At 67.1% G+C, this 12869-nt stretch overlaps 1 protein-coding gene across 2 annotated transcripts in view; it reads right to left on the bottom strand.

Moving 5' to 3' along the window:
- Positions 1–1419: 1419 nt before the first annotated feature.
- Positions 1420–12869, bottom strand: part of UCK2 (uridine-cytidine kinase 2) — a 46093-nt gene continuing 34643 nt past the window's right edge. For both annotated transcript variants that reach the window (XM_045838518.1, XM_045838519.1), the window contains exons 2-7: positions 10928–11087; positions 9799–9895; positions 9096–9238; positions 7207–7304; positions 5358–5406; positions 1420–4476 (exon numbers count right to left, since the gene is read on the bottom strand). In XM_045838518.1, the coding sequence (XP_045694474.1) occupies positions 4337–4476; positions 5358–5406; positions 7207–7304; positions 9096–9238; positions 9799–9895; positions 10928–11087 (687 nt within the window). In that variant the 3' untranslated portion in view covers positions 1420–4336. The remainder of the gene's footprint in view (positions 4477–5357; positions 5407–7206; positions 7305–9095; positions 9239–9798; positions 9896–10927; positions 11088–12869) is intronic.

The following is a 12869-nucleotide window of genomic DNA, read 5'->3' as shown; positions in this document are numbered from 1 at the left end:
AAAAACCCCACAAACATATAAACGCATGTGCGGGCACAGCTCAAGATTCAGCAGGTGGAGTAACTTCTTAAAACCTTTTCATGAACAACTTTTCTGTATCATTTTGTATCGGCGCAGGGGCGCCACCTGGTCGCTAGCAGGGTCATATGCTTCCCCCCTGATGTTTCCAGAGCCCAGAGGGGGGTGAACTTCGTGGGTTTTAGAAAGTGAAATGAGGCGCACCCCCAGCACCAGATGATGGGACGCTCGGTCCTGTCCTCACACGGCCATCTGTCCCGCCCGGGACCTTCAAGCAGGTCCAAATGGCCTGGGTCCTAACCCCACGCGGCTCCTCCTCGTCTGCACTGACGAGTGGTGGGACGGAACAGCGCCGGGGGAGGGGGCGTCTCTGGGGTGGGGATCAGAAGGCTGGCTCCGGGCACGCGGTGACAGGGCGGGAAGGACCTCACTGGCCTGCACTTTGCCCCCCGATGAGGAAGGACACCTGAGTTCTGAGCAGTGAGCCGAGTCCCAAGCACAGCCTCCAGCTGCAGAGGTGGACAGGGGGCAAGTGTGTCCGGGACAGAGATGGGAACCGCGCAGGGCGGAGCCTGCACCAGCCCGCACGGCCACCCTCTGTGCGGCACCGGCCGAGCCGCCTGCTCCGTGACTCAGGAGCCGTCACCGGCCTGCAGATCGCTGCACCCACTGCTGCAGGTGGGCCTCCCCAGCGGGGTCCCTCGTCTCTGCTCAGCTCCCCGACGGGTTCGAGTGTCAGGACACTGTCAGGAGCAGCATCCCAGCACATCGAGGGGCACTGGGCGCCTGGGAGGCTGGGAGCGAGGAGGAGAAAGGGAAGCTGAGAAAGGCAGGGAGGTGAGGGGAGGGGGCGCTGGGCTGCTATGCAGGGCCAGTTACTTTAAAACCCCTGGGGGGCGTGTGGGGGGCGGGGATCGAGGTCTTTTACAACCAGGAACAGAGTGTCTGCAGGGACCACCTGGGAGCGTCGACCACACCAGTGGGGGTAATGACCCTGAGCGTCCTCATCGGGGCTCATTCGTACTGTGGCAACATCAACTCTAACTGAGGTTTGGTTTTGGTTTTGGTTGCAGAGGCCGAGGAATGGGCGGTGAGTGGCCCAGGGAAGGCAGCGGCGGGGGAAGCACCACAGCCGGAGCTGGGTGACAGCAGCAGGACCCACGTGGCCATGGAACAGCAGCCTCCAGAGACGGCAGCCCGGCCCCCAGGGGCGGAGGGGAAACGCCCGCGTGCCCCCATCCTGCCAGGGGCCAGGCCGGGGCTGGGAGGCTCAGCCACAGGGTGCGGCACCGTACCCACCCGCAAAGCCCAGCCTCCCCCCGCCCCGTGGCCCCCACGCCCTCCTGCCGGCCCAACCTCCGCGTGGCGGCTCCTGCCCAAACACCACAAGGGACGAGGTGGTTCTTTCAGCCTGGTCTTTATTTATAGCCAAGTACAGAGTATACATGGTCATTTCCGCAGCTGCGGATGATCGCAACCAGGCGGTAGAAGGCAGAGGGAGGAGCAAGCGTCTCAAAGGAAAAGTCTTTCGTTACCCAGCTGTCGGCCTGCTGCTGCGGCAGGGGCAGCCACCAGGGGCCACCTGCTCGGGGAGGCAGAGGCCCAGAGACAGGAGATCGGTGGGACACTGGGCTCCAGACCCCGCCCGCCGCCTCCCCTGCCCACCCCACCTCCCCGGCTTTGTCCTGCCCCACCCTGAGGACGGGGTGGGGGGCACCGCCTGCCTCCACTGCCCAGCCCAGCACGCAGGTGCCACCCCACCCAACGGGGCTCCAGCCGGACCTGGCGGCCTGATGACGCCGGTGCCCGCCCTGCCCCCGGACAGGCGTCCTGTGGGGCCCAGGAGAGGCAGGGCCGCCCAGCAGCCGGGACCAGAGCGGGTGGTGGGGGGCGGCCGGGTCGGAAGGGAGCCCTGGAGACCCCTCCGCGCCCTCCCCAGGCCTGCTCCCCAGGGTCCCCGTGGTCCCCGCCACTGCTTCCGAACTCTTGCCCGCCCCCTTCACAGCGAAGGCCACCCGAGGTCACAGCACCCGCTCACAAGACCTGTGTCCCTCTTGTCCCAACTCCCGTCTCTGCGCCCACGGGTCTCACGCTGCCCAAGAAAGAGACACCCGTCAGAGGGAGCTCCGTCGGCCGGAAGGGGCGTGGGGCCAAGCCTCCCCACGATGGGCTCAGACCCTGTTTCCCCGCACACCGGGTCTGCGGACGGCACCTGGGAAGGGTGGCAGGGAGGGAGGAGCAAGCACCGAGGAGGGAGGCCCCGAGGCCGAGACCCCATGAGCACAGCCAGCGCCACCCAAGCACGCAGCGCATGGCTGCGGAGCACCCGGGCGACTCGGGGCCCCGTTCTGGCCTAAGGACTCCCCAGTGGCACCAGAGACCCAGGGGCTCTGCAATACCAAGACTAGGGTGGGTCCCAGAGAAAGCTCAAGGTCAGACCCCAGGCGGCTAAATGCTGGCCGCGACAGAGGGCGGAGCTTCCCGTCCCGTCCTGCGGCCACCAGGAGCCACAGAACGGGGGGCGTCGTCAGCACCGCAAGTGAGGCGGCCCAGCCTCAGCACCGCCTCCCGGCCCAGACCAGCACTGCCACCCGGGCACACTGAGGCTCGGTCCCAGCACCACAGGCAGGTGGGCAGGCGGCTCGGGAGCCCGGGCTCAGAGGGGAGAGGTGCCCCCCTTCCAGGGCAATGGGACCGACAGCCAAGGCACTAAGTGGTTTGGCACCTGGACGGGGACGGCCTCCCCGGGGCACACAGGCCCATGGGGGCCAGAGGACCCTCCCCCCCACCTGCCACACCCCCCACGCCTCAGAGCCACCCATGGCAGGGCGGGAGAGGCCTCTAGAGCCTCCACCGGAGGGCGCCCTCACGCTCCCAGCAGGCGGCTGCGGCCAGCGGGAGCCCCCTGGGGGAGGGGGCCATGACGGGGTCTCCCTGGTGGCTTGGGGGCGGCAAACCTCAGTTGGGGACTAGGCCTGACCTTTTGAAACAGCACAACAGAGTCAAATGGAACCCAGAAAAGGGGGGGTGAAATGGACAGCGCTGGGTGGTGGAAGGGGCGGCCGGGTGACGGGAGAGCACCGGTGACGGCGGGTGTGCCTGGACGGCTCCCCGGGGCTGGGGCAGCACTGGGAGGGGAGGGACCTGAACCGCTCCCGGTGGGGCAGCCGCAGGGGATGAGCCCAGGGCGTGGGCCAGCTGGGGGCGGGGCTCTGGAACCAGCTCTGCTTGGTCCCCCGACTTCCTGCGCCCCTGAAGCAAGACTCTTCCGGAATCTGTGCTTCCCCCACAGATGCAAGTTTTTGCCAAGAGGGAGCCCTGGGGGAAGCTGGGACTCTGCACCCTAAAACCCCAGCGCATCAAGACCTACGGACTCCATTTCCCGCCCGCCCCTCCCCCACACCCAGTGCTGCCGAACCCTCAGGTCGGCCCGTCTGGGACGCCGCTAAAGGTGAAGGCTAGTGCCACCCCACCTCTCCGCAAAGCCCCACGTCTCGGGGACAAAAGCTACTGTCCCCTGCGCAGGCGGAGCTCTGTCGTCCCCCTGTGAGGGGCTGCCAGCCGTCCTCCTGCCCCCAGAAGTCCTCACCAACACCCAGCCTGCAAGGGACAAGGGACGGGCCACTCCGGCTTTCGAGACCCCGGGATGCAGGTGAGGAAGGAGTCGTCGAGCGACCCCCCCCCCAGCAGTGAGGGACAGGCGCAGGGTGGCTGTCGGGACGACAGGGAAGACACACTCTCCCGAGGGGCCCCTTCCCTGAGTTTGCTTTTTTGGTTGAGGTCTTGCCTAATGTCAACTCAAAAATTAAAAAAAAGAAAAAAGCATCTGTCATCAACACGTCATGAAGCCCCGGCCTCCAGCAGGAGCACTCTGCAGGCGCTGCCGCACCCCCGCTGCCCAGGCGCCGGCCCCTCGTGCCCTGGGACGCGTCGGGACAGGCCACCTCCCCGCGCGGAAGCCCCAGCCCCAGCCCCCAAGCATCAGCGCCGGCCCCCCTGCCAAATGCTTGCGGCCGACAGCTTTACAGTGTGTGTGTGCACGTACACAAAAATAGCTCCTTCTACGGGACGTGTATTTGTCACTGCTCACAGGATGGCTTCGCCGCTCGCCGCCCGTTACCGAGAGTTGGCACAGTTCAGCACGCACGCTTGGGGTCAGGGTCTGCTTCGGGATCAAAGGCATTTCTTCGTGTTTTCTTAAGTAAGCAGAGTTGCAGGAAACCGTGTGTTCGGACGGCCAAGACCCCCCCGCCGCTGCCTCCCCCCGCCCCCGGGTCTCCTGGAGCGGCGGGGGGGCCGGGGCCCCGGGGACGCGGGGTCAGTGCAGCCGGCTGCTGGACTCCGAGGCCTGCCTGGTGCGTGCAGGGGTGCAGCCTCTGACGCAGCCGTTGGTCTGCCGCTTGGACGGCCCGCCGTTGAGGATGTCCTGGATGTGCTGCACGATCAGGTTGATGGCCACTGCGGGGCGGAGACGGGCGGGGCGTCAGGGGCAGCCGGGGCGGCGGGGTGGGGGGGCTGGTGTGTGCTGCGTGCGGGCGTGGGCAGGGGCCAACACCAGCCCCCCGAGCCCCGACGGGGGTCCTCCGCCTCCCACACCGGAAGCTCCCCAGAGCAAGGCAGGCACGACCTGGGGCCCTCGAAGCCCCTGCCAACAGACGGGCTCCCTGGCCGACGGTCAGACTCGGCGGCGCAGAGGGGACCGGCACAAAGCCTGCCTTCGCCCCGTCGCCGCCCGAGAGCCGAGACCCGTCCACGGGAGACCTCCCGGCCTCCCACCCAGCACAGCGACCGCACAGAAGGTCCTCTCCCCCTAGGACACTCCAACATGGGACCCCCTTTTCCTACCCTCAGGAACAAATCATGCAAATGACTAACGTCACCCAAACCAGGCAAAGGTCTAGTGCTTCCTGGTGGGGGGGGGCGCACAAAGAGCCACACGTCCCCCCGAGCTGTCCTGATGGTGCAAACCCACCCCGACAGAGGGGGGGCGGACGGACACACAGACAGACCCGGGGGAGGGGCCGCCCTGCAAAGCAGCCCCGTCGTGGAAAAGGGGGGAAAGGCTGAGAGAAGGTGGGAGACCGATGGCGTGGCTCAGCAGCACAGAGCCGTTTTCAGGGAAGAAGAACTGGAGTAAATTGCACAGCAGACGAGGAGGCAGGGCCTCCCCCCGCACCGCCTCTTTCAGCCCAGAGAAGGACGGCCCACGCATGAGCCCTGGCACCTGTTCGGGGCCTGTGCCGGAGGCCGCCGGCGGGCAGAATTCCTGTGTCACCACAGCGGCCCCCACTGGAGTCCCCACACCCCGCCCCCGAGCGTGACGCCCCGCAAGGACTCACCTAGATTGTCGACACCCGTGGGGATGATCACGTCTGCGTACTTCTTTGTCTGGGGGAGACATCCGAGAAGCGTTAGTTACGGGGGCATTAGGACACACGGGCCTCCGAGAGGGGCGGGGGCGGGGGGGCCTGGTCTCTGCCGGGCCCGGAGGGTGGGTGGTATTTTTTACCCGATTTATCTGAACGACACTACACGGGCTTTTCCTGAAGTTCTCATCAGGGGACAGACAGGTCCTTGGAGGACTAGACCTCAGACCTCAGCCACAGTTTCACCACAAGGAGCAGGAGTTGGTAGCACCCGACGGAGGGGGGTGGGGGGCACCTCGGGGCGACCACGCGGTGGGCTGGCCTCGGGCGAGCCCGGGAGCGGTGTCCCCACGGGGCCCCTCGCCCTGGCTCTGTCATCACACTGATTTTTTTCAAAGTCCCAATCCTTTCTTTTTTTTAAGTTACTGAGATGCCGTGGACCCCGTGTCCGGGTGTGTCACCAGGTTCAGGGTGGGACCGCACGAACCAAGTCTTGTGTCCGTGGGCATCTCTCCTCTGCAGCGTCCAGACCAGAACGGCCGAAACACACCCGAGTCAGGGCCCGGGCTGACTCGGAAGTGGCTGGCTCTCGCTGGGACCCACAGAAGCCGGACGGCAGGAGCCACCCAGGCCCCGTGTGTGCAGGACTCGGAGCTCCTGCGTGTCACAGCCGCGTGCACCGGCAGGGGACGGGGGGTGGGGGGCGGTGGACCACAAACACATCCGCTTCGCGTTGGTCATGCCGTGGCCGGGAGCCGCAGCGGTCCCTGGGCGGCGGGCGGAGGGAGGGGTGGAACTCCACAGCTGCCCGGCCGCTCCGCCCGCTTCCAGAAACCTAATCTGCAACCCGATCCCCAGGGTTACTCGCACTGACTCAGCCTGCCCAGCCCCGGCCGGAAACACAAGTCCAGTTTGCTCCGGCTCGAGACCCACGGACAGACTTAAAGGAGCAAAGGCGGGGGGAGCCCACCTTCCCAGGAGAGGGAAAAGGAGGAGGAACCGCTAGGAGACTCGGGGAAGATGCCACCTCGGCCTCGCTCTGCACCTCTCCTCACGGCCGCCACGGCCCCGGCCCCCGCAGAGCACCCCCAGACCCAGCTGGGTCCCCCCTCCGTCGTTCCCGGAGCGGAGCCCTTGGGGAGTTAGACCAGGCCTGGTCAGCCTGGGGAGGACACGTGGCCCCAGGTGTGGGGGCCCCTCCTCCAGCACAGCCGGCCCCCCACCCCGTCCCTGGTGGCGTCCCTCATATTCACTGTCTTCCCCCAGGAAGCCCCCCACACCCCACCGCCCCTCTCGGAAAGGTCTCCTCTCGGGCGTCCCGGCTGCCGGGACCGATGGCTCTGGGCCAGGACCGACACACGGAAGCCTGGCACCCAGCTGGCGCCCTGCCCAAGGGAGACGCGTCTGGGCCGAGACCAGCTCACAGCAGGCTCGGCCGCAGTGACCGAGGGTCAGAGGGAAGACCCCGCAGCCGAGTCCCCTGCACACACGCCACCCACCGTGTGCACACCCTTCCCGGATCCAAAGGGCCGAGTCTGTCCCGAGACGGGACGCACCTTCCACAGAGGGCCACCCCGGAGCCCAGCCAGGACATGGGAGAGCTCGCTGGGACCGAGCAGCACGCCCCTAAGGGCCCCCGGCAGTGACAGGCGGGACGGAGGGGGAGGACACCCTTCCCTGGGCCCCGGGACGGGGGCGGAGGGGGACACCCTGCAGGGCGCCACGAGCCCGGGCTCCCCACCCCGCCCCCGCGTGTGCCCACGTGGTGCACCTAAGTCTTAAACTCGGAATCCAGCGGAAACCCGGCCGGACCGGGACTCACCGGCAGGCAGAACTCCTCGAAGGCGGGCTTGACGAACGTGATGTACTGGGTCAGGATCTGCTCCAGGTCCCGCCCCCTCTCGCTGATGTCTCTCAGCACTGCGGGGGGGGGGGGGGGGGTCAAAGCGCTGCGGGGCCCACGCACGCATGTCTGCCTTCCCGAGGCCGGGCTGGCTCACGGTGCCACGGTGCTCCCGTCGGACAGCCCACCAGCTGAGTCCCGACCCCTCCGTGGGGCTGTCACCGCAGACTGACCGGGACCCCCCACCCCGCCATGAGAGAAGCACCAGTTACCACGTCACGGCCAGGTCACAACTCGCTCCCGGGCCGTCGGGACACAGGGCCAAGCCGAGCGCTGAGTCTGACCCAGCTCTCGGCACAGAGCGGGAACCACGGGGACTCAGAGCCGGCTGCCTGGCCGTCACCGTGACCCGACCCAACTGGGCCGGGGCGGGTCTGACGCAGGGCACCGCTCGCCCACCCCTTCCACTCAGCCACAGCCGTGCACCCAAGTCGGAAGGACCCGGAATCAATACAATTCCTCAGTTGTCCCAGGTCCCCCTCCGGGTTCTTCCGGGTCCAGGGGAACGTGAGGGTGAGTGGCAGGAGACCCCCATAAGGACCAACGCCTCTCCAGGGCTGCGTGACTCACGGGGTGTGACAGATGAAACCCGGGAGCTGGGTCCAGCCTGCAGGAATGTCCCCGTGACCCACAGCTGCTCCTGCCTAACCCCCCCCCCACCCCGCACCTCGCCCACACAGAGCACACGCCAGGCCCGCCCTCGGCCCTGCGCGGAAGGGGAGCGGACCCGTAGAGACAGCTGCGGGAAGCCCCACAGGCGCACCAGGGAAGGGACAGCAGCACCTTCCCGGGAGGCACGGGAAGGAAGGCCGGGCTGCCAGCTGAGCCCACAGAACCCCAGGAGGCCGCCATCCTGTCTTCCCCCACTTCACAGAAGAGCCGGAACAAGCGAGGGTAGGAGGACTGGCCTTCAGACCCTGCCCAGATCACCCGTGTGAGCGAGCGGCTGAGATCCGCCCGCCGTCTAGGCCAAGGCGGTGACTCGGGTGCAGCTCTACCCCGCCCCGTGGTGCCTGGGCCCCTCCCCCAGCCCTCCCGCACCCCCTGCCCAGGCCACCAGCTCCTGGGGACCAGGCCCCACAGAGCCACGTCAGGCAAAGGGGACTTCCGGTCCTCGAGGCCAGTCTGTACTGACCAATGCCCCGCCAGGCACTGTCCCCGTGTCACCTCCACTGTCCCGGGAGGACCGCTCAGCGGATGACGGGCGGGAGAACGAGGTACAAAGGGCACGGGCAGAGCTTGCCCGCGGCCACCCCCTGCCACTAGGGGGAGCCGGCACTCGAGTCCGTTCTCGGGGCTAGTGCTTCTCCTCCCGGACCCCACGCCGTGTCCCCCTGATGTGCGGGCGCGAGATTTTGCACCCCGTACCCCTGTGTGTTGCCTGGGTCACCGCCCACCCCACCCCAGTCCTGACCCCCCGGCCCCACGCAGCCCCCACGCTCTGCTCATCGCCCCCCAGAGCCTACCGCGGGCTCGGTTCCTAGAGAGCTTTCTGGAAACAGAAGGGCCAGACAGGCCGGCGGGCGTTCCCGCCCCAGGGGCCCCGCACCCGGCTCCGGCCTGCACCCGACGCCCACAGGACCTCCACGGGAACCGGCATCCAACCAGAGGTGTTTCCGGCGAAACCAGGACATAAATCTCTTCTTCCACCGCTGGGAGCTCACGAGCCCTTGGTTAACGGCAGTAAGCTCCTAATCCCTTCTCGAATGTCACCCAGCATCTGGGAAGCAGGACATCCCCCGTGCTGGGCGCCTGCGGCTGGCCCCGAGCCGCCCGCGGGCCCCCGGGGGCCCCGAGAATGCAGGCACCTCTGCGGCAGAGCCGGGTGTCGGCGTCCGTGTCCACGAAGAGCTTCATCTGGAACAGGTCCCGCACCTCCTTGGAGTAGAAGGCCAGAATGCCTTCGAAGAGCACCACGTCCGCGGGGTACACGGTGACCGTCTCCTCCTTCCTGCAGGCACGGGGGCGGAGGGGGGGGCGGGCTGAGCGGGGAGCCGGGGGTCCTCCCCGCAGGCGTCCCACACACAGCGCGCAAGCGCAGCCCGACGCAGCCCTCGGTCCCCTCCTCCCCCGGGAGGCCCAGCAGAGGGCAGGGCCGGCCGGTCCGAGCGCCCAGCGTGAGGCAGACGCAGAGGGAAACCGCCTGCTGCGGAGTGGGGACCCGAGACCGAAGCGGAGACGCCGCCTCCTTTTCTCGAAAGGTGTCTGCAGCGATGCGCTCGGGCCTGGCTTCCCGGCCGGCTCCAAACCAGCGGCTCCGAGTTTCCCTGCAACAACCCCGCCCCACCCCCCCACCCCCACCCCCGTCCTGGGGCGACGAGAAGCAAGGAAGGAGGAAGGGACCGAAGAAAGTTCCAGCTGCACCCGGCGAACCCATCCCCTTCAGTCTGGAACGCGTCCGCACTGTTCCAGGAAGGGCCTGGGCGACGCCCCGACCTGGCCGCTGCCAGGGCGGCCGCGGGGACAGGCAGGCGGGGCCCGCGGCCGGAGCCGGCGGAGCGGCGCGCTCACCGGGAGTGGGAGACGAAGTCGTACACCGGGATCTGCACGGTCTTCCCCTCGGCGATGTCTCGGAGGGTCTGGAGGATGAGCTCGTTGTCAAGGGCATCTGAGGGGAACCGAACTGCTAAGAGGAAGGTTCTAGAAGGACCTCCCCGTACCGGCGCGCAGGGCACCCCCCCCACCCAGGCCTGCCGGTCACCCCTGGGCACCACACTCTGGGGAAGCATGTTCTCCGCCCCCCCAAGAACACCAGACCTCTACCCCAAGCAGCACGCAAACTCCGTGTCTCAGAACGTGTGCGTGAGCGCCGAGAAGCGGGTTTTTCTCCCTGCCCCGAGTCCTTCCCTGGCCTCGGGCCCGCTCTCCTCCCTCCGGGTTTGGTGGCCGCCCCGGGATGCACCCACGTCCACCTGGAAAGCTCCCCAGGACCCGGGGAGAGGGGCAAGCACCATGCCCACCAGCCCCAATTTCCAACAACTAGGGAACCCCCAGCCGCCCTGGCTGGTGTGGCTCGGTGGATTGAGTGCCAGCCTGCAAACCAAAGGGTCACCTGTTCAATTCCCAGTCGGGGCACGTGCCTGGGTTGGGGGCCAGGTCCCAAGCAATGGGTGTGCAAGCAGCAACCACACATTGATGTTTCTCTCCCTTTCTCCCTCCCTTCCTCTCTCTCTAAAAAATTAAGTAAACAAAATCTTAAAAAAAAAGAACCTCCAGCCAAAGGGGCAGTGTGCTGATCAAGGACCAAGGACTGTCCTGGCAAAAGTCACTGAGGCCGCCACCCCAGGCCCCCACCGCCCCCCTGCCAGCCAGCCCATGAGTCTGACACCCACGCACATCTGCCCAGTGCCGGGTGCCGGGTGCCGGGGACAGTGGGATGGACAGGCTGCTTCAGAGTGGAGGGGACAGGACCACCAGCCGTGCATGGTCTCTCCTGGGTCTGGCCCATCTCGAGTGACGGGCTCACACAGGGTCACCTCGTCCAGGACACAAACCCCACGAAGTTTGGGGAGCCGAGAACTGCGTGCCGTGTGGGAAAACTGCCTCCCGTGCAGCCCCCCCGGGACCCTGCCAGGCTCCCTCAGCCCCCAAACAGCAAGGCCAGGCAGCTCCCCCCTCTGCCCCGGGAGCCCCAGCTCACCTGGGTGATCGAAGTTGAACTGGCCCCTCAGGGCCTTGGCCTTCTGCTCCGACGTGAGGACGCGGTAGAAGCTGTCCTGGCTCACGATGACCACCTTCTTCTGGCGGCAGTCCACCTCGTTCTGGCCCAGGAGCTGCACGATCTTCGCGCACACGGAGGTCTGCGAGGAGAGAGCGCTACGAGTGGAGGGGTGGCCCCGGCCCCGGGCAGCGAGGGCTCGGGTGCGAGAGCCCGGGGCTGAGGGACAGGGCGCATCTGCTGGGGGGGGGCAGGCCCCGCCCACAGCACAGCTGGCTCTTCTCGGGCATCGGCGGTGACAGTGGGGGGGCTGTCGTTTCTCGCCCCCTCCCCCCAAGCACAGCCTTTCCCAGAGCACCGCTGACAGTCCCCACAGGCTCACTCTCCACTGCTCGCGCCCGGGGACGCTCACACAGAAAGGGCAGCAGGGCGGACAGGAAGCCCACGGTGGCGGGCTGATGGGCCAGACGGCTCCGGTCGAGAAGTGACCGGGTGTTCACGGGACGTCGCTCTGTGTGTTCCCCCCCAACCCACGCAGAGCTCAGGCGGCCCCCAGGAAAGCCAGGCATGGCGTTCCGCCACCCCCCCCGCCTCTGCCGCCGGTGCCTTTTGCTCTCGTCCTCGGCCTCGGGTCCTTCACCCACTCGGCATAAAACCACGTGCCAGTTCACAGACACGTGGAGCGAGAGTAACCTGGGATCCCTACGTCGCCGATACCTACACACGCACCGTTGGGGACGCCATTCCCGAGTGAACTCGAACCCACGGGCTCCGTTTCAAATGGGCCAGGAAAGCCCAGGGCACCGGGGAATCGGGCACGGGACACAGAGAGAGGCTCACGTGACTCCTCTCCCCACGGTGGGGGGGGCGTAGCTTGAATTTCCCCACGGCCGGGGGAGGGGCCGCCGGGCTGCGCCGTGCCCCCGAGAGAGAGCCGTCCTCTCCTGCCTGAATGTCCCCTGGCTTCTACGTCCCCTTCACTCTTCCCTGGGTGCCCCTGTCCCAGGCACCAGAGGGTGCCACAAGGTGTCTCACTCCCTCGAGAAAGGAGAGAACTGGTCGATCACTCGGGGGCCAGCCGGCGGCAGAGCCTGCAGCAGGGGAAGGAGGAGGGAGCGAGCGACTTCCGGGGAGAGGGGGGCCCAGGACTGAGAATAATTACAGTCACCCGAGACAAGCGCCAGATGACCCCACGTGCAGGCGGCACCCAGTCCAAGTCAGAGAGACGACACGCCGAGGGCAGGGTGCCAGGGCCCGGGGCGGGGCGCGGACAGAGGCCTCGGGGTCCGGTTTCGGCCTCGGGGGATCGAGTTCTGGGGACCGGCTGCCCGACCGCCTGAGTGCATGCCTCCACCGCGACCGCGAGGCCCACGGCGTGCGGTTAGGGCGGGGAAGCTTCCGCCAGCCTGGGCGGCCACAGTGAGAAACAATGACTGTGGTTACGAGGGCCGGGCTGCCACGGGCAGCTTCCTGCTTTGCTGGGTACTGGCTCCCCTTACTTTAAAGTGACCAGGTTTACCGATCACCACCTTAATCCGGGGAAAACTGTTCCTCTTCTGGGGGTGGGGACAGGGCGACAGAAGCTGAAGGACCTGCACGAGGCTGCAACCCGAACGGCCAAACCCACGGCCCGCCCCCCGGGGCTCACCCACCCTCCCCAGCGGGCCAGAGCCAGGCTCCCCCCGAGCAGTCCCCACACACGCGGCACGAGGCTGGGCGCCGGACACGTCCCGCCCAGTAGGGGGCGTGTGAGAGGCAACCACACATGGATGTTTCTCTCCCTCTCTCCCTCCTGTCCTTCCCCTCTCTCTAAAAATAAATATTTAAAAAAAAAAGCTAGAAGAAAAAAAACAGCACCCGCCCACCTGTCCCAGGTATTGGAAAGCTAAACTTGGATTACATTCGAAAGCAGCCAGCCGTTCGA

This window comes from Phyllostomus hastatus, unplaced genomic scaffold (genome assembly GCF_019186645.2).
Source record: "Phyllostomus hastatus isolate PE091 unplaced genomic scaffold, TTU_PhHast_1.1 phas_contig_283, whole genome shotgun sequence".
NCBI lineage: Eukaryota > Metazoa > Chordata > Mammalia > Chiroptera > Phyllostomidae > Phyllostomus > Phyllostomus hastatus.
This window is presented reverse-complemented; position numbering and strand designations above follow the sequence as displayed.